A 22171-nucleotide genomic window follows, 5' to 3' on the forward strand; every position below is an offset into this window, starting at 1 on the left:
CTTCGTACATGATATTGTGTATTTGATTCCTCGCCGTGCCGCAGCACTCGTCTATCAGGTGAACGACCTCTTTGCGAGTCATAAGACCCTCGTGACTGGCACCCACGGCCGCCACAGTTGCACCTGCATGTTCGACTTGACTGTGAGTAAGCTTCACTGCACTCATCCATGCTGCCAAAGGCCAGTCTACTTCGCAACTTTCGATTTTCCTTCACCACATTTTTCAACTCCATCCTCACCTGCCTCATGTCCTCAGATGACCTCTCCACTGCTCTATACAGCCCATCATTATCAGCAAGAGGTTGAACAGTAGCAATTGAACCAGAATTAACAATGGAAGACCCATTAATAGGAAAGCAATCATTTTTCAAAGCCTTCCTGGCATTCTCACACCGACCTGCTATTATTAATGCCTCCTCCAAATCAGATGCTCCCTGTTCATGGCACTTTGCTCTCAGCACCGGGTCAATTCCAGCAAGAAAACGACGAAATTTCTCCTCACTCTGTGCAGCATCTCCATAATCAGGAAAAGCCTCGTCCACCAGTATACTAACCTCCGCAGTATAAATCTCCAAGCTTTCCCGTGCAGCGCGAGGTCGTGCCGATAAACTAGCTTTAAACCGATTCATGAACTGTTTCTGTCCAAATGACTCTTTTAGTCTGTCCTTCACTGCTTTGTAATCAGCCTGGACAGTAGTGGGAAGAGTGTCCCAGAGTAGAAAGGCTGCATGGTTCAAGCGCGTAGGTAAAATCCAAGTCAAGTCAAATAGGTTTTCATTGTCATTTTAATCATATACAGTACAGTACAGCACTGACCAGTACAGTACAGAAGGTTTCTGCAAGTGGATTGTCCATATATAACTAAAAAAATAAATACTAATTAAAATACAAATAAATATTTCATAAAGATAAAAAACAAATGCCATAAAAATAGCTTGTATTTGTGAAGTAACCCTCTACAATGAGCTTTAAATGAATCTGGACTTTTTGTGTTGTGGTGTTGATGATTTAACTGAATTTGGGTATGATGCATGCAGCCGGGGCGATGCATTACTTTATATAAGAACGGTTACACTTAAAATGGATAACCAATTGAAAAAACAGCAATGGTATTGTGGAATTGTTAAACATTTGTAAATTTGTATAGATTGTTGTAAACCTACAACATAATAGGCTTTTTGTGTAAGTTAAAAATCTTGGCAAAATGCTAAATAATAGGGTTGAGATTAATGTAGAAGAATAAAGGGGATTTTTGTGCACTACATTACTTGACTGACCAGAAGAACTACTTGCATTAGTGGCAGATTGAGCACAAGATTTGTCTGTTAACAATTTTTTTTTTGTTTGTTTTTCTGATTTCTGATGTTTGTTTACACTACTTTTTATGTTGTGGCTGCATGCATCATTTCAGTTAAATCATCACACCCCCCAAAAAATGTCCAGGTGTATATAAAGCTTATTGTAAAGAGTTACTTGAATAATGCATGCTAGTAAGCTATAATAGGCAATAAATCTCAAATACATTTAAAAGTCACAGAAACCAAGATTCACAGAGAACACAAATTTGTTAGGATAGTATATAGTATTGGTTAGTACTATCTATATGCACAATATATGTAAAATGTATATTAATATTAATATTATATACCTGCAGTAGGGTAATATTTAGAGCGAGAGAGAGAGAGAGAGAGAGAGAGAGAGAGAGAGAGAGAGAGAGAGAACAGAAAAGGTATATTCTAAATATGTTTGGGTCTTACAGGGTAAATGTCTCCATCTGCTGACTACATTCAGTATCTCCAGTAGTTGTTCAGGTCAGAAGCAACCACCACACATGTATTCTTACATATCAGTATCGATTGCTACAGAGCATATGATTTTTTTAAATAATAAATGTATATTTGGAAACAGTAAAGTCAGCTATAGCAACAGCAAGTGAATCATGGAACAAATGTATATTAGCTAAGGCAGAAAAATTGCTTAAAGGTCAACCTCAAAATAGAGTAAAGATCACAGGGGGAAGCAGAAGCACAGCAATGGCAATACATAAGTGACATGCTGGTGTTAAGGGTAGGCTAAAGTAATGTTAGTCCTCTCCCTTATACACCTGGATCAGTACGTAATCCATCCATCATAGCCGTGGAATTCGTTATATACGCTCCAACTGCTAAAAGATGGAGCGTAAATGTGTGTGTTTGGGTTAAGAAACTTGTCACAGGTTAGTAATACTTATTTAGACATATAGATAGAAATGCAAACAAACACGCACGCACGCACGCACGCTCGCGCACGCACGCACGCACGCACGCACACAAATGATTTCAGAAGAGGTAAGAATGATTTTTTTTAATATGCATAACCCTTTTTCTTTTGTCCACAATAAGGTAAATAACTTATAATATACACATAAATACACTTTTCCAGTAGTTATATTAATTTCATAATAAATTAATGTAATGCAAAAAAATTAAATTGTAAATTAAATATGAAATAAATTATAGCTCTGTCCATAAAACAGAATAGTAGGAGTGAAGTCTCTGAAAGACATCTGTATATTGGATGCATCAGATGCTGCACCGTAACATTATAATGGTTTTACATTCCCATTGACTTTAGACTGCGTTACTAAATATAAATATAAATTTATATAAATAAAACACAAGCATTTTTTCAAAAGTAAAACTGTGATCAAATAAAAGTAAAATGTAATTTGTTTAAAATTAATTTGCATACTCCTTAAAACCATTATGAAATACATACATTACTGGTTCATTGATTATTCCTATAAAAATACTGTCCTTTTTATATTTTAAAAAGAGGTTTAGCATTATTTCGTTTGAGAACTGGAAGACATGTTTGTTTTCTTAAGTTATAGAAATACTTTTGAGCATTCAATTTATGCCACACAAATAAAACTGAATGTAATTAAATTAAAATGGGAAAAAAGACAACAAAAAGCATGGTAAGAACATAGGCCTCTTTTTACTGTGTTAATTGTGTGTGTGAGGTTTCAGAAAAGCTGGAATGTGCAGTTTATCAAGACTTTCTGAAAATTCATGTTGAGGCAGTTGAGACAAGACTTTCTGCATAGCTGTAAGAAAAAGTGCTGCAGGAATTCTCCCCACTAGAAGGTTATACTGCTCCTCTCCCAGAATTTTGGACCAGAACACTTGATCCTCTTTAAGTGTGCTCTTCATTTTAATCTGCAACTTTGGCATGAAAAAGAGCAGGTTCTCGATGCACATTCTTAAAGCCCTTATACACTTAATGAAGTTTGCATTTCCTTTGGCGGTCCAAAGTTTATTCAATAGAAGATCCAGTGGTGTCATTCCATTCTGATCCTCAGCTAGCGGTGAAGCCCCATTTCCCAACAATATTATGACGGTATGTGGTTGTAAAAGCTCACATGCCACATGGAGTGGAGTTTTGCCATCCCTCTCGTGTTTGCACACACGCTGGTTTATGTATAAGCGCAGAGAAGGTGTTCTATGAACCACCTGAAGGATGAACGCTATGACGTCATTCCTGCCACGGCGGATAGCCATTTCCAGGTGTGAATCTGATGTTGGATAACAGCAGAATTTTTCTCCTGGATTTGCAAGAGCAACGTCCTGAAACTGATTCAGCAAGTATTGTGCGTAATCTCGGTGGTCGTTCATGATGGCATACAGAAGCGCCTCGGATGGGTTGTAGGTCTGTTGCCGGACGTTTTCTTCCCAATGAAAAGTCTTCAGGTTTCGCATTTCTTCCAACATCCACACAGGTTTGTGGTCCCTCACAGCTTGGCAGAACGAAAGTGAGAGGAATTCGCTTTCTTTGCAGGTGTCGTCCATTTGTCCAGGCTACACTAGCTATATCCAGAGAACGATCAACACCTTTAGGTTGTCAGCATCAAATGCGTCATAGATTTATGTAAACAGACTAGAAGAACTGTGGCGATGCAGCCATGTCACCATGGCAACGGTTAAACGAAGCGTCCGTCGCGACGAATTCGTTTACCCGTTGCCATGGTGACATGGCTGCACCGCCACAGTTCTTCTAGTCTACAAGAACTGTCAAAAAAAATCTTGTAAAAATGCCAAAATGTAATTGTGGAATATGATAGGGTTAAGTTGAATGTAGAAGCATAAAGGTTTTTTTATTTTTTTTACTTTACTACATTACTTGACTGACTAGAAAAACTACTTGTACTAGTGGCAGATTGAGCACAGGATCTGCCTATTAACGTTTGCTTATTCTGATTGTTTGCTCTTTATCCTACTCTCACTCATTATTTAGAGTACACATCAAAATCCCCTAAAGCGTTATCCTTTATTAAACATGATATTTTGTTCTCATGTTTATAATTTTAGAGCAAAGTCAAGTCAAATAGGTTTTCATTGTTATTTTAATCATATACAGTTCAGTACGTTCCCCCAGGACCAATGTGCTACATCAAACAATATAAATGAACATAAAATAACACAGAAGTACACAATGAACTACACAAAACTCAAAACTAACAACATGAAATGCACATGTGCAACATTTAGTGCAAAAAAGGTAGAACATAAGACAAGAAGACAGTAGATATGGTGACAGTACAGCACTGACCAGTACAGTACAGAAGGTTTCTGAAAGTGGTTTGTCCATATATAACTAAAAAAATAAATACTAATTAAAATACAAATAAATATTTCATAAAGATAAAAAAACAAATGCCATAAAAATAGCTTGTATTTGTCAAGTAACCCTCTACAATGAGCTTTAAATGAATCTGGACTTTTTGTGTTGTGGTGTGATGATTTAACTGAATTTGGGTATGATGCATGCAGCCAGGGCGACGCATTACTTTATATAAGAAGGGTTACACTTAAAATGAAAAAACAGCAATGGTATTGTGGAATTGTTAAACATTTGTAAATTTGTATAGATTTTTGTAAACCTACAACATAATAGGCTTTTTGTGTAAGTAAAAAATCTTGGCAAAATGCTAAATAATAGGGTTGAGATTAAAGTAGAAGAATAAAGGGGATTTTTGTGCACTACATTACTTGACTGACCAGAAGAACTACTTGCATTAGTGGCAGATTGAGCACAAGATTTGTCTGTTAACAATTTTTTTGTTTGCTTGTTTTTCTGCTTTCTGATGTTTGTTTACACTACTTTTGCTGCTGTGGCTGCATGCATCATTTCAGTTAAATCATCACAACCCCCCCAAAAAAATGTCCAGGTGTATATAAAGCTTATTGTAAAGAGTTACTTGAATAATGCATGCAAGTAAGCTATAATAGGCAATAAATCTCAAATACATTTAAAAGTCACAGAAACCAAGATTTACAGAGAACACAAATTGGTTAGGATAGTATATAGTATTGGTTAGTACTATCTATATGCACAATATATGTAAAATGTATATTAATATTAATATTATTTACCTGCAGTAGGGTAATATTAAGAGAGAGAGAGAGAGAGAGAGAGAGAGAGAGAGAGAGAGAGAGAGAGAGAGAGAGAGAGAGAACAGAAAAGGTATATTCTAATTATGTTTGGGTCTTACAGGGTAAATGTCTCCATCTGCTGACTACATAAATTATCTCCAGTAGTTGTTCAGGTCAGAAGCAACCACCACACATGTATTCTTACATATCAGTATCGATTCCTAGAGAGCATATGAATTTTTTAAATAATAAATGTATATTTGGAAACAGTAAAGTCAGCTATAGCAACAGCAAGTGAATCATGGAACAAATGTATATTAGCTAAGGCAGAAAAATTGCTTGAAGCTCAACCTCAAAATATAGTAAAGATCAGCGGGTGAAACAGAAGCACAGCAATGGCAATACATAAGTGACATGCTGGTGTTAAGGGTAGGCTAAAGTAATGTTAGTCCTCTCCCTTATACACCTGGATCAGGTACTTAATCCATCCATCATAGCCATGGAATTCGTTATATACGCTTCAACTGCTAAAAGATGGAGCGTAAATGTGTGTTTGGATTGAGAAACTTGTCACAGGTTAGTAATACTTATTTAGACATAAAGATAGACATGCAAACAAACACACACACACACACACACACACACACACACACACACACACACACACACACACGATTTCAGAAGAGGTAAGAATGATTTTTTAAATATGCATAACCCTTTTTCTTTTGTCCATAATGAGGTAAATAACTTATAATATACACATAAATACACTTTTCCAGTAGTTATAATAATTTCATAATAATGTAATGCAAAAAAATTTAATTGTAAATTAAATATGAAATAAACTATAGCTCTGTCCATAAAACAGAATAGTAGGAGTGAAGTCTCTAAAAGACATCTGTTTATTGGATGCATCAAATGCTGCACCGTAACATTATAATGGTTTTACATTCCCATTGACTTTAGACTGCGTTTCTAAATATAAATATAAATTTATATAAATAAAACACAAGCATTTTTTCAAAAGTAAAACTGATCAAATAAAAGTAAAATGTAATTTGTTTAAAATTCATTTGCATACTTCTTAAAACCATTATGAAATACATACATTACTGGTTCATTGATTATTCCTATAAAAATACTGTCTTTTTTATATTTTAAAAAGAGGTTTAGCATTATTTCATTTGAGAACTGGAAGACATGTTTGTTTTCTTAAGTTATAGTAAAACTTTTAAACATTCAATTTATGCCACACAAATAAAACTGAATGTAATTAAATTAAAATGGGTTAAAAAAGACAACAAAAAGCATGGTAAGAACATAGGCGTCTTTTTACTGTGTTAATGGTGTGTGTGAGGTTTCAGAAAAGCTGGAATGTGCAGTTTATCAAGACGTTCTGAAAATTCATGTTGAGGCAGTTGAGACAAGACTTTCTGCATAGCTGTAAGAAAAAGTGTTGCAGGAATTCTCCCCAATAGAAGGTTATACTGCTCCTCTCCCAGAATTTTGGACCAGAACACTTGATCCTCTTTAGTTGTGCTCTTCATTTTAAAGTGCAACTTTGGCATGAAAAAGAGCAGGTTCTCGATGCACATTCTTAAAGCCCTAATACACTTAATGAAGTTTGCATTCCCTTTGGCGGTCCAAAGTTTATTCAATAGAAGATCCAGTGGTGTCATTCCATTCTGATCCTCAGCTAGCGGTGAAGCCCCATTTCCCAACAATATTATGACGGTATGTGGTTGTAAAAGCTCACATGCCACATGGAGTGGAGTTTTGCCATCCCTCTCGTGTTTGCACAAAGGCTGGTTTATGTATAAGCGCAGAGAAGGAGTTCTATGAACCACCTGAAGGATGAACGCTATGACGTCATTCCTGCCACGGCGGATAGCCATTTCCAGGTGTAAATCTGATGTTGGATAACAGCAGAATTGTTCTCCTGGATTTGCAAGGGCAACGTCCTGAAACTGATTCAGCAACTATTGTGCGTAATCTCGGTGGTCGTGCAAGATGGCATACAGAAACGCCTCGGATGGGTTGTAGGTCTGTTGCCGGACGTTTTCTTCCCAATGAAAAGTCTTCAGGTTTCGCATTTCTTCCAACATCCACAGAGGTTTGTGGTCCCTCACAGCTTGGCAGAATAAAAGTGAGAGGAATTCGCTTGCACGTGTCGTCCATTTGTCCAGGCTACACTAGCTATATCCAGAGAACGATCAACAGCTTTAGGTTGTCATTGTAACCGAGCGTTTATACTTTTCACTAAGAAAATAATAGAAATGGACGCAGGATTCTGTGAAACAACCAGTCCGACTTTTTATTGCGCTTCATCACAAGAACAGCATCACTGTGGCAGGTGTGATAATAATCTATCTTGCCTACGGCAAGCCCCGAGGGAAAAATAAGAAATGTATAACACAACTTTAAAATGGACACAGCCCTCTCTTGAGCTATCACACACAATTACACCCCAAAAGTATTTTACATACGTCCCCCCCTTCAAATTAAACGTCCACGTTTACACAAACCCAAACCCCCCCCCCCAAAAATAAAAATAAAAATAAAAAACAACAACACACATATACACATACATATATGGTTAACACACCCAGAACACGTATATGCAATGCAGAATGAAAAGCAATACTAGAACATCCATAGCAGTTTCCATTCTACCATTTACACACCTCATTTAACATCCTCTCTTCCTCATGAACACAACATCAAATGACATTTAATACAGAACAAAGTCATCTAAATAACCAGGAGGTTTCTGCACTCTACCAGCCCTACTCAAACTTGGCATCAAGCAATCAACATCTGCATGCGTACACAGTCCCTGAGTATAATACGAATGCTGATTCTGTGGAGAAACTCCCACGTCCACACCAGATTACAATGACTCAGAGGAAGTAGAACCCTGAGCAGAATCCGTACCATCAAAAGAGAGATTAGTTGACAAAGGAGAAACAGGCAGTGTATAAGGGCGCAATCTGTTATAATGCACCACCTTCCCTCTGTCATCACTGTCCATGGGATTTATGATCTGATAGATCAGTCCTTGTTCGCCACAAGAGTCCATTACCTCCACAACTTTGAAAGGTCCCTTCCAATGCGGTGCCAGCTTCATACGACTCTCAACAGGATTATCGAGCCACACCATAGCACCCACTGCATAGGGCTGATAACGAACACTTTTAGCATGGTAGAGTTTCACATGCTTCCTCACTGTGCATGCGCGCTCTACTTAAGGCGGAGCGCAGTCTAGACAAAAACAAAGACACGAAATCAGCATGTGACGAAGATGTTGTGAATCAAATGCACGTACAGGTACCAAAACGTCGACAGGGACCCTTGCTTCCCGTCCATGAGTAAGGAAATATGGTGAGAATTTAGTGCTTGAGTGGGGCGAGGTGTTGTAGGCAAACGTTACATGTTTCACAAAACTGTCCCATTCCCCACCATACGTCAACAGCGTTTTCGCTAATTAATGGGTCAAAGTCCTGTTAAAACGTTTACCCATCCCATCTGACTCCGGATGATAGGGAGTAGTCTGCGTTTTTCGAATCCCAAACATTTGACAAAGTCTATGAACAATGTCTGCCTTGAACTGACGCCCTTGGTCAGAATGTAAAGTCTCTGGAATACCATGAGTCAACACATAGTCCTTGAATAGACAGCGAGCTACGGTCTGTGCAGATTGATTAGGAAGAGCATACAAACTAACAAACTTAGTGAAATAGTCCTCCACCACAAGCACATAACGATTGCCCTTTGAAGTCAAAGGAAGCTCCAAAATGTCAGTAGCTACTCTCTCGAATGGGCGCGTGGTATTCGTGCCGCCCATTGGATCACGTTGTGTTGGAACGGGACCACGACGAGTCTGACAAGCCCTGCACTGCTCACACCACTTTCTGATGTCCTTAAACATTGAAGGCCAGTAACAAGTCAGTCTCGCTTTCTCCCACACACGTTTAGCAGAGAAATGGGCTGCGGCCGGACCACCATGTAACTGCAAAAGTATGTCGGTACAAGGGTAGAGGGAACAACAAACTGAATGACTGGGTCACTTGTAAGTGAAGAGACAAAAGAATGACACAATAATCCATCATTTATTGAAAGGCGATTGAACTCGGTCCAGAGTTTCCTCAGGCATTTAGAGATCCCTTTCAAGTGTCGTCTATGCGGTCGTTGCCCCAGCTGCACCCAGTGTAGGACAGTTCCAATGTCGGAGTCAGAATGCTGCAATTCCCTCAGGTAGGAAGCATCATATGACAAATCATGTACACAGAGCCTACTTTGTGAAACAATGTCCGGTACCGACACCTGATCTGTAGACACAGAAGTCATAGGAGGGTTGGTCGGTGGAGGCTCGGAGCCAACCATGTTAACTTCCTGCATGCTTTCAATGCCTTGACCCATGCTATCCCAGTAAGGCACATCAGGATGTCTAGACAGAGCATCCGCATTCTTGTGGTGATGCCCACTTTTGTAGATGATCGTCCAATTCAGTGGATCCAGCTCTAAGATCCATCTCCGCCTCCTACCAGTCGGATCATCATCAATGGCCATCCGTCGTCACTGCACCGACAGCATATTTTGAAGCATCAGTGTAGACTCTGAAAGGTATATTAGAACCAGGCAGTGTCACAACTGGGGCAGAGGTTAACACATCTTTCAGATAATTGAATGACAGTTCACAATTTTTTGTCCAGTCAAAAGTTGCATTTTTGCCCACAAGCTGGTTAAGCGGAGCTGCATATTTTGAAAAATCTTTTACGAATCATCTGTAGTAGGAGCAGAGTCCAACAAAAGCTCTGACTTCAGAAGGAGACTTGGGTGTTGGCCAGTTTCTCACCTTTTCCATATTACGTGGATCCGGCTGAAGTCCCTTCTGGGACACAACATGGCCCAGGAAGACCACGTGATCTCTAGCCAAGTGGCATTTTTTTGGATTTAAATTCAAACCTGCTGACCCAATTCTTGTAAACAATTCCTTTAAATTAGACAGATGTTTCTCGAATGTTTTGCTGTAAATTAAAACATCATCAAGATACACCATGCAGATGTGCCATGGAAGACCTCTCAGAACAAGCTACATCAAGCGTTGGAATGTTGCTGAAGAGTTAGAGTGACCCATCGGCATAGCCCGCCATTGGAAAAGTCCACGGCTAGTTGTAAAGGCAGTTTTCTCTCTGTCCTCTTTAGCAACTACAACTTGCCAAAAGCCATTGGAAATGTCTAATGTGCTGAAACAAGTTGAATTTGCCAATGCGTCCAGCGTGTCATCCACACGGGGCAGAGGATAAGAGTTTTTAACTGTGACACTGTTCAAGCGCCCACACAAAACCTCCATGCACCACATTTCTTTTTCCACAAGCACCAAAGGTGAGGCCCAGGGACTACAGCTCTCTCTCAGATAACACCATCTGCCAGCAGGGCAGTGACTAGTCTATCAATTTTAGCTGTTTTCTCAGGTGAGGCACGGTATGCACGTTGTTTAATGGGAGCTTGGTCTCCTGTTCTAATGCGATGTTTCACAAAAGTACACTTCCCAACACTTCCTTCAGATGCGCTGAAGATCGTATTGTGTTCTAACAACAATGCAGAAAGTGCAGCTCTTTGCGAGGCAGTGACTGGTGAGTCATCCAAGGACACTGAAGGTGCCACCTGTGACGTGGCTGCTGCAACTGAGTTCAATGAGCATTGATAAAGAGGCATAAGCTCAGATTCATTTACCCTGTAAAACTCACCCAGGTGCAGTCCTTGTTGCAATGAAATGTCTTGTCCTGTAGGATTTTAAATCCTTGCTTTGGTTAGTCCGTTCTGAACCCTGGTGACAGTGTGAGCAACCACCAGATCAAAAGAATCAGGAATGTTTGGCTTCAAATATCCTACATAGTCGCAAGGCACTTTAGCAATGTCCGGCGCACACACGAGAACTGGTACAATCGACTCACTTAGGGCTGGCAAGGTCATAGTGTTGGCTATAGAAACATTACAACACAGTGGAATAAAGTCATTGCTGGTGAGGAGTGGCACAGAAATGTCCCAAAGCCTTAACATTGCACAGCTGGTGTCCAGTACAGCATTGTTCCTCAAGAGAATGTCCCAGCCCAACGAAACAGACTGAGTGGTTTCCCGTAGCACATGAAATAAATGCTGCCATGATTTAGTCCCAATTCGAAAGTTAACTGTAATGGTGCCCAATGTGTCAAGAATCTGACCATTTACAGCACGGGCTGCTACATAGTCCTTTTTCAATTAGCGGTTGCGAAGTACTGGAAGAGACATGCGAAATTTCGCACTCATAAGTGATACACTCGAACCAGAGTCCACTAACATTGAAACTGCCATGCCTTCAATCACCCCTCTCACATATGAAATCAGTGGCAATGCATCAGTGGTATTAATGAAAATGTCTTCAGATCTGGAAAGGTTGCCATTTATAGAGTTAGTCTGTAGGCCCGTGGGCAGATCAGCTGGTGTTTGGGCCCCAACATCAGCGACAATTAGTTTCCCAGCTGGCTCTGATGGTCTTCCATACTGGGAGATATGGAACGCACTCCACGCTTCTTAGAATCATGCATGTGCCCACTGAAACTCTGAGGACTTGGACTAGGACTGGGCCTCACTGGAAAGGAGACTTGTCCCTTCGTACATGATATTGTGTATTTGATTCCTCGCCGTGCCGCAGCACTCGTCTATCAGGTGAACGACCTCTTTGCGAGTCATAAGACCCTCGTGACTGGCACCCACGGCCGCCACAGTTGCACCTGCATGTTCGACTTGACTGTGAGTAAGCTTCACTGCACTCATCCATGCTGCCAAAGGCCAGTCTACTTCGCAACTTTCGATTTTCCTTCACCACATTTTTCAACTCCATCCTCACCTGCCTCATGTCCTCAGATGACCTCTCCACTGCTCTATACAGCCCATCATTATCAGCAAGAGGTTGAACAGTAGCAATTTAACCAGAATTAACAATGGAAGACACATTAATAGGAAAGCAATCATTTTTCAAAGCCTTCCTGGCATTCTCACACCGACCTGCTATTATTAATGCCTCCTCCAAATCAGATGCTCCCTGTTCATGGCACTTTGCTCTCAGCACCGGGTCAATTCCAGCAAGAAAACGACGAAATTTCTCCTCACTCTGTGCAGCATCTCCATAATCAGGAAAAGCCTCGTCCACCAGTATACTAACCTCCGCAGTATAAATCTCCAAGCTTTCCCGTGCAGCGCGAGGTCGTGCCGATAAACTAGCTTTAAACCGATTCATGAACTGTTTCTGTCCAAACGACTCTTTTAGTCTGTCCTTCACTGCTTTGTAATCAGCCTGGACAGTAGTGGGAAGAGTGTCCCAGAGTAGAAAGGCTGCATGGTTCAAGCGCGTAGGTAAAATCCAAGTCAAGTCAAATAGGTTTTCATTGTCATTTTAATCATATACAGTACAGTACAGCACTGACCAGTACAGTACAGAAGGTTTCTGCAAGTGGATTGTCCATATATAACTAAAAAAATAAATACTAATTAAAATACAAATAAATATTTCATAAAGATAAAAAACAAATGCCATAAAAATAGCTTGTATTTGTGAAGTAACCCTCTACAATGAGCTTTAAATGAATCTGGACTTTTTGTGTTGTGGTGTTGATGATTTAACTGAATTTGGGTATGATGCATGCAGCCGGGGCGATGCATTACTTTATATAAGAAGGGTTACACTTAAAATGGATAACCAATTGAAAAAACAGCAATGGTATTGTGGAATTGTTAAACATTTGTAAATTTGTATAGATTGTTGTAAACCTACAACATAATAGGCTTTTTGTGTAAGTTAAAAATCTTGGCAAAATGCTAAATAATAGGGTTGAGATTAATGTAGAAGAATAAAGGGGATTTTTGTGCACTACATTACTTGACTGACCAGAAGAACTACTTGCATTAGTGGCAGATTGAGCACAAGATTTGTCTGTTAACAATTTTTTTTTTTGTTTGTTTTTCTGATTTCTGATGTTTGTTTACACTACTTTTGATGTTGTGGCTGCATGCATCATTTCAGTTAAATCATCACACCCCCCAAAAAATGTCCAGGTGTATATAAAGCTCATTGTAAAGAGTTACTTGAATAATGCATGCTAGTAAGCTATAATAGGCAATAAATCTCAAATACATTTAAAAGTCACAGAAACCAAGATTCACAGAGAACACAAATTCGTTAGGATAGTATATAGTATTGGTTAGTACTATCTATATGCACAATATATGTAAAATGTATATTAATATAAATATTATATACCTGCAGTAGGGTAATATTTAGAGCGAGAGAGAGAGAGAGAGAGAGAGAGAGAGAGAGAGAGAGAGAGAGAGAGAGAGAGAGAGAGAGAGAGAGAGAGAAAACAGAAAAGGTATATTCTAATTATGTTTGGGGCTTACAGGGTAAATGTCTCCATCTTCTGACTACATGCAGTATCTCCAGTAGTTGTTCAGGTCAGAAGCAATCACCACACATGTATTCTTACATATCAGTATCGATTGCTACAGAGCATATGATTTTTTTAAATAATAAATGTATATTTGGAAACAGTAAAGTCAGCTATAGCAACAGCAAGTGAATCATGGAACAAATGTATATTAGCTAAGGCAAAAAAATTGCTTAAAGCTCAACCTCAAAATAGAGTAAAGATCAGAGGGTGAAGCAGAAGCACAGCAATGGCAATACATAAGTGACATGCTGGTGTTAAGGGTAGGCTAAAGTAATGTTAGTCCTCTCCCTTATACACCTGGATCAGTACGTAATCCATCCATCATAGCCATGGAATTCGTTATATACGCTCCAACTGCTAAAAGATGGAGCGTAAATGTGTGTTTGGATTCAGAAACTTGTCACAGGTTAGTAATACTTATTTAGACATAAAGATTGACATGCAAACAAACACACACACACACACACACACACACACACACACACACGATTTCAGAAGAGGTAAGAATGATTTTTTTAATATGCATAACCCTTTTTCTTTTGTCCACAATGAGGTAAATAACTTATAATATACACATAAATACACTTTTCCAGTAGTTATAATAATTTCATAATAATGTAATGCAAAAAAATAAAATTGTAAATTAAATATGAAATAAACTATAGCTCTGTCCATAAAACAGAATAGTAGGAGTGAAGTCTCTAAAAGACATCTGTTTATTGGATGCATCAAATGCTGCACCGTAACATTATAATGGTTTTACATTCCCATTGACTTTAGACTGCGTTTCTAAATATAAATATAAATTTATATAAATAAAACACAAGCATTTTTTCAAAAGTAAAACTGTGATCAAATAAAAGTAAAATGTAATTTGTTTAAAATTCATTTGCATACTTCTTAAAACCATTATGAAATACATACATTACTGGTTCATTGATTATTCCTATAAAAATACTGTCCTTTTTATATTTTAAAAAGAGGTTTAGCATTATTTCGTTTGAGAACTGGAAGACATGTTTGTTTTCTTAAGTCATAGTAATACTTTTGAGCATTCAATTTATGCCACACAAATAAAACTAAATGTAATTAAATTAAAATGGGAAAAAAGACAACAAAAAGCATGGTTAAAAACATAGGCCTCTTTTTACTGTGTTAATGGTGTGTGTGAGGTTTCAGAAAAGCTGGAATGTGCAGTTTATCAAGACTTTCTGAAAATTCATGTTGAGGCAGTTGAGACAAGACTTTCTGCATAGCTGTAAGAAAAAGTGTTGCAGGAATTCTCCCCACTAGAAGGTTATACTGCTCCTCTCCCAGAATTTTGGACCAGAACACTTGATCCTCTTGAAGTGTGCTCTTCATTTTAAACTGCAACTTTGGCATGAAAAAGAGCAGGTTCTCGATGCACATTCTTAAAGCCCTAATACACTTAATGGAGTTTGCATTCCCTTTGGCGGTCCAAAGTTTATTCAATAGAAGATCCAGTGGTGTCATTCCATTCTGATCCTCAGCTAGCGGTGAAGCCCCATTTCCCAACAATATTATGACGGTATGTGGTTGTAAAAGCTCACATGCCACATGGAGTGGAGTTTTACCATCCCTCTCGTGTTTGCAAACATGCTGGTTTATGTATAAGCGCAGAGAAGGTGTTCTATGAACCACCTGAAGGATGAACGCTATGACGTCATTCCTGCCACGGCGGATAGCCATTTCCAGGTGTGAATCTGATGTTGGAGAACAGCAGAATTGCTCTCCTGGATTTGCAAGGGCAACGTCCTGAAACTGATTCAGCAAGTATTGTGCATAATCTCGGTGGTCGTGCACGATGGCATGCAGAAGCGCCTCGGATGGGTTGTAGGTCTGTTGCCGGACGTTTTCTTCCCAGTGAAAAGTCTTCAGGTTTCGCATTTCTTCCAATATCCACACAGGTTTGTGGTCCCTCACAGCTTGGCAGAACGAAAGTGAGAGGAATTCGCTTTCTTTGCAGGTGTCGTCCATTTGTCCAGGCTACACTAGCTATATCCAGAGAACGATCAACACCTTTAGGTTGTCAGCATCAAATGCGTCATGGATTAATGTAAACAGACTAGAAGAACTGTGGCGATGCAGCCATGTCACCATGGCAACGGGTAAACGAAGCGTCCGTCGCGACGAATTCGTTTACCCGTTGCCATGGTGACATGGCTGCACCGCCACAGTTCTTCTAGTCTAGAAGAACTGTCAAAAAAAATCTTGTCAAAATGCCAAAATGTAATTGTGGAATATGATAGGGTTAAGCTGAATGTAGAAGCATAAAGGTTTTTTTATTTTTTTTACTTTACTACATTACTTGACTGACTAGAAAAACTACTTGTACTAGTGGCAGATTGAGCACAGGATCTGCCTATTAGCATTTGCTTATTCTGATTGTTTGCTCTTTATCCTACTCTCACTCATTATTTAGAGTACACATCAAAATCCCCTAAAGCGTTATCCTTTATTAAACATGATATTTTGTTCTCATGTGTATAATTTTAGAGCAAAGTCAAGTCAAATAGGTTTTCATTGTTATTTTAATCATATACAGTTCAGTACGTTCCCCCAGGACCAATGTGCTACATCAAACAATATAAATGAACATAAAATAACACAGAAGTACACAATGAACTACACAAAACTCAAAACTAACAACATGAAATGCACATGTGCAACATTTAGTGCAAAAAAGGTAGAACATAAGACAAGAAGACAGTAGATATGGTGACAGTACAGCACTGACCAGTACAGTACAGAAGGTTTCTGCAAGTGGTTTGTCCATATATAAATAAAAAAATAAATACTAATTAAAATACAAATAAATATTTCATAAAGATAAAAAAACAAATGCCATAAAAATAGCTTGTATTTGTGAAGTAACCCTCTACAATGAGCTTTAAATGAATCTGGACTTTTTGTGTTGTGGTGTGATGATTTAACTGAATTTGGGTATGATGCATGCAGCCGGGGCGACGCATTACTTTATATAAGAAGGGTTACACTTAAAATGAAAAAACAGCAATGGTATTGTGGAATTGTTAAACATTTGTAAATTTGTATAGATTTTTGTAAACCTACAACATAATAGGCTTTTTGTGTAAGTAAAAAATCTTGGCAAAATGCTAAATAATAGGGTTGAGAATAAAGTAGAAGAATAAAGGGGATTTTTGTGCACTACATTACTTGACTGACCAGAAGAACTACTTGCATTAGTGGCAGATTGAGCACAAGATTTGTCTGTTAACAATTTTTTGTTTGTTCGTTTTTCTGCTTTCTGATGTTTGTTTACACTACTTTTGCTGCTGTGGCTGCATGCATCATTTCAGTTAAATCATCACAACCCCCCCAATAAAATGTCCAGGTGTATATAAAGCTTATTGTAAAGAGTTACTTGAATAATGCATGCTAGTAAGCTATAATAGGCAATAAATCTCAAATACATTTAAAAGTCACAGAAACCAAGATTCACAGAGAACACAAATTGGTTAGGATAGTATATAGTATTGGTTAGTACTATCTATATGCACAATATATGTAAAATGTATATTAATATTAATATTATTTACCTGCAGTAGGGTAATATTAAGAGAGAGAGAGAGAGAGAGAGAGAGAGAGAGAGAGAGAGAGAGAGAGAGAGAGAGAGAACAGAAAAGGTATATTCTAATTATGTTTGGGTCTTACAGGGTAAATGTCTCCATCTGCTGACTACATAAATTATCTCCAGTAGTTGTTCAGGTCAGAAGCAACCACCACACATGTATTCTTACATATCAGTATCGATTCCTAGAGAGCATATGATTTTTTTAAATAATAAATTTATATTTGGAAACAGTAAAGTCAGCTATAGCAACAGCAAGTGAATCATGGAACAAATGTATATTAGCTAAGGCAGAAAAATTGCTTGAAGCTCAACCTTCAAAATATAGTAAAGATCAGCGGGTGAAGCAGAAGCACAGCAATGGCAATACATAAGTGACATGCTGGTGTTAAGGGTAGGCTAAAGTAATGTTAGTCCTCTCCCTTATACACCTGGATCAGGTACTTAATCCATCCATCATAGCCATGGAATTCGTTATATACGCTTCAACTGCTAAAAGATGGAGCGTAAATGTGTGTTTGGATTGAGAAACTTGTCACAGGTTAGTAATACTTATTTAGACATAAAGATAGACATGCAAACAAACACACACACACACACACACACACACACACACACACACACACACACACACACACACACACACACACACACACACACGATTTCAGAAGAGGTAAGAATGATTTTTTAAATATGCATAACCCTTTTTCTTTTGTCCATAATGAGGTAAATAACTTATAATATACACATAAATACACTTTTCCAGTAGTTATAATAATTTCATAATAATGTAATGCAAAAAAATTTAATTGTAAATTAAATATGAAATAAACTATAGCTCTGTCCATAAAACAGAATAGTAGGAGTGAAGTCTCTAAAAGACATCTGTTTATTGGATGCATCAAATGCTGCACCGTAACATTATAATGGTTTTACATTCCCATTGACTTTAGACTGCGTTTCTAAATATAAATATAAATTTATATAAATAAAACACAAGCATTTTTTTAAAAGTAAAACTGTGATCAAATAAAAGTAAAATGTAATTTGTTTAAAATTCATTTGCAAATTTTTTTAAAACCGTTATGAAATACATACATTACTGGTTCATTGATTATTCCTATAAAAATACTGTCTTTTTTATATTTTAAAAAGAGGTTTAGCATTATTTCGTTTGAGAACTGGAAGACATGTTTGTTTTCTTAAGTTATAGTAAAACTTTTAAACATTCAATTTATGCCACACAAATAAAACTGAATGTAATTAAATTAAAATGGGTTAAAAAATACAACAAAAAGCATGGTAAGAACATAGGCCTCTTTTTACTGTGTTAATGGTGTGTGTGAGGTTTCAGAAAAGCTGGAATGTGCAGTTTATCAAGACTTTCTGAAAATTCATGTTGAGGCAGTTGAGACAAGACTTTCTGCATAGCTGTAAGAAAAAGTGTTGCAGGAATTCTCCCCACTAGAAGGTTATACTGCTCCTCTCCCAGAATTTTGGACCAGAACACTTGATCCTCTTGAAGTGTGCTCTTCATTTTAATCTGCAACTTTGACATGAAAAAGAGCAGGTTCTCGATGCACATTCTTAAAGCCCTAATACACTTAATGGAGTTTGCATTCCCTTTGGCGGTCCAAAGTTTATTCAATAGAAGATCCAGTGGTGTCATTCCATTCTGATCCTCAGCTAGCGGTGAAGCCCCATTTCCCAACAATATTATGACGGTATGTGGTTGTAAAAGCTCACATGCCACATGGAGTGGAGTTTTGCCATCCCTCTCGTGTTTGCACAAAGGCTGGTTTATGTATAAGCGCAGAGAAGGAGTTCTATGAACCACCTGAAGGATGAACGCTATGACGTCATTCCTGCCACGGCGGATAGCCATTTCCAGGTTTAAATCTGATGTTGGATAACAGCAGAATTGCTCTCCAGGATTTGCAAGGGCAACGTCCTGAAACTGATTCAGCAACTATTGTGCGTAATCTCGGTGGTCGTGCAAGATGGCATACAGAAACGCCTCGGATGGGTTGTAGGTCTGTTGCCGGACGTTTTCTTCCCAATGAAAAGTCTTCAGGTTTCGCATTTCTTCCAACATCCACACAGGTTTGTGGTCCCTCACAGCTTGGCAGAATAAAAGTGAGAGGAATTCGCTTGCACGTGTCGTCCATTTGTCCAGGCTACACTAGCTATATCCAGAGAACGATCAACAGCTTTAGGTTGTCATTGTAACCGAGCGTTTATACTTTTCACTAAGAAAATAATAGAAATGGACGCAGGATTCTGTGAAACAACCAGTCCGACTTTTTATTGCGCTTCATCACAAGAACAGCATCACTGTGGCAGGTGTGATAATAATCTATCTTGCCTACGGCAAGCCCCGAGGGAAAAATAAGAAATGTATAACACAACTTTAAAATGGACACAGCCCCCTCTTGAGCTATCACACACAATTACACCCCAAAAGTATTTTACATGCGTCCCCACCTTCAAATTAAACGTCCACGTTTACACAAACCCAACCCCCCCCCCCCAAAAAAAAAAAAAAAAAAAAAAACAACAACACACATATACACATACATATATGGTTAACACACCCAGAACACGTATATGCAATGCAGAATGAAAAGCAATACTAGAACATCCATAGCAGTTTCCATTCTACCATTTACACACCTTATTTAACATCCTCTCTTCCTCATGAACACAACATCAAATGACATTTAATACAGAACAAAGTCATCTAAATAACCAGGAGGTTTCTGCACTCTACCAGCCCTACTCAAACTTGGCATCAAGCAATCAACATCTGCATGCGTACACAGTCCCTGAGTATAATCCGAATGCTGATTCTGTGGAGAAACTCCCACGTCCACACCAGATTACAATGACTCAGAGGAAGTAGAACCCTGAGCAGAATCCGTACCATCAAAAGAGAGATTAGTTGACAAAGGAGAAACAGGCAGTGTATAAGGGCGCAATCTGTTATAATGCACCACCTTCCCTCTGTCATCACTGTCCATGGGATTTATGATCTGATAGATCAGTCCTTGTTCGCCACAAGAGTCCATTACCTCCACAACTTTGAAAGGTCCCTTCCAATGCGGTGCCAGCTTCATACGACTCTCAACAGGATTATCGAGCCACACCATAGCACCCACTGCATAGGGCTGATAACGAACACTTTTAGCATGGTAGAGTTTTTGGCGTTCACATGCTTCCTCACTGTGCATGCGCGCTCTACTTAAGGCGGAGCGCAGTCTAGACAAAAACGAAGACACGAAATCAGCATGTGACGAAGATGTTGTGAATCAAATGCACGTACAGGTACCAAAACGTCGACAGGGACCCTTGCTTCCCGTCCATGAGTAAGGAAATATGGTGAGAATTTAGTGCTTGAGTGGGGCGAGGTGTTGTAGGCAAACGTTACATGTTTCACAAAACTGTCCCATTCCCCACCATACGTCAACAGCGTTTTCGCTAATTAATGGGTCAAAGTCCTGTTAAAACGTTTACCCATCCCATCTGACTCCGGATGATAGGGAGTAGTCTGCGTTTTTCGAATCCCAAACATTTGACAAAGTCTATGAACAATGTCTGCCTTGAACTGACGCCCTTGGTCAGAATGTAAAGTCTCTGGAATACCATGAGTCAACACATAGTCCTTGAATAGACAGCGAGCTACGGTCTGTGCAGATTGATTAGGAAGAGCATACAAACTAACAAACTTAGTGAAATAGTCCTCCACCACAAGCACATAACGATTGCCCTTTGAAGTCAAAGGAAGCTCCAAAATGTCAGTAGCTACTCTCTCGAATGGGCGCGTGGTATTCGTGCCGCCCATTGGATCACGTTGTGTTGGAACGGGACCACGACGAGTCTGACAAGCCCTGCACTGCTCACACCACTTTCTGATGTCCTTAAACATTGAAGGCCAGTAACAAGTCAGTCTCGCTTTCTCCCACACACGTTTAGCAGAGAAATGGGCTGCGGCCGGACCACCATGTAACTGCAAAAGTATGTCGGTACAAGGGTAGAGGGAACAACAAACTGAATGACTGGGTCACTTGTAAGTGAAGAGACAAAAGAATGACACAATAATCCATCATTTATTGAAAGGCGATTGAACTCGGTCCAGAGTTTCCTCAGGCATTTAGAGATCCCTTTCAAGTGTCGTCTATGCGGTCGTTGCCCCAGCTGCACCCAGTGTAGGACAGTTCCAATGTCGGAGTAAGAATGCTGCAATTCCCTCAGGTAGGAAGCATCATATGACAAATCATGTACACAGAGCCTACTTTGTGAAACAATGTCCGCTACCGACACCTGATCTGTAGACACAGAAGTCATAGGAGGGTTGGTCGGTGGAGGCTCGGAGCCAACCATGTTAACTTCCTGCATGCTTTCAATGCCTTGACCCATGCTATCCCAGTAAGGCACATCAGGATGTCTAGACAGAGCATCCGCATTCTTGTGGTGATGCCCACTTTTGTAGATGATCGTCCAATTCAGTGGATCCAGCTCTAAGATCCATCTCCGCCTCCTACCAGTCGGATCATCATCAATGGCCATCCGTCGTCACTGCACCGACAGCATATTTTGAAGCATCAGTGTAGACTCTGAAAGGTATATTAGAACCAGGCAGTGTCACAACTGGGGCAGAG

General features: G+C 39.1%; 1 protein-coding gene and 3 pseudogenes across 4 annotated transcripts; all 4 read right to left on the minus strand.

The window, feature by feature from the left end:
* Positions 1-2685: 2685 nt before the first annotated feature.
* Positions 2686-3912, minus strand: LOC310738474 (ankyrin repeat domain-containing protein 9-like). Its single transcript, XM_083563450.1, has one exon. The coding sequence runs from the start codon at positions 3828-3830 to the stop codon at positions 2988-2990; it is 843 nt and encodes a 280-aa protein (XP_083419576.1). The 5' UTR covers positions 3831-3912; the 3' UTR covers positions 2686-2987.
* Positions 3913-6754: 2842 nt separating this feature from the next.
* Positions 6755-9983, minus strand: LOC310738458 (ankyrin repeat domain-containing protein 9-like; annotated as a pseudogene). The gene is made up of 4 exons: positions 9732-9983; positions 8931-9050; positions 8497-8592; positions 6755-7606 (listed from the first exon to the last, which is right to left on the minus strand). The product of its transcript is annotated as an ankyrin repeat domain-containing protein 9-like (transcript).
* A 5060-nt stretch (positions 9984-15043) lies between these two features.
* LOC310738032 (ankyrin repeat domain-containing protein 9 pseudogene) lies at positions 15044-15972 on the minus strand (annotated as a pseudogene). Its single transcript has one exon. The product of its transcript is annotated as an ankyrin repeat domain-containing protein 9 pseudogene (transcript).
* Positions 15973-18828: 2856 nt separating this feature from the next.
* LOC310738459 (ankyrin repeat domain-containing protein 9-like) lies at positions 18829-22079 on the minus strand (annotated as a pseudogene). Its single transcript has 3 exons — positions 21703-22079; positions 20585-20771; positions 18829-19695 (listed from the first exon to the last, which is right to left on the minus strand). The product of its transcript is annotated as an ankyrin repeat domain-containing protein 9-like (transcript).
* Positions 22080-22171: the final 92 nt, after the last annotated feature.

Source organism: Silurus aristotelis (assembly GCF_946808225.1).
Source record: "Silurus aristotelis genome assembly, chromosome: 15".
Taxonomy (NCBI): domain Eukaryota; kingdom Metazoa; phylum Chordata; class Actinopteri; order Siluriformes; family Siluridae; genus Silurus; species Silurus aristotelis.

Coding starts and splice junctions, on each gene's coding strand:
- LOC310738474 (XM_083563450.1), bottom strand. CDS start 3,830: ATGGACGACACCTGCAAAGAAAGCGAATTCCTCTCACTTTCGTTCTGC.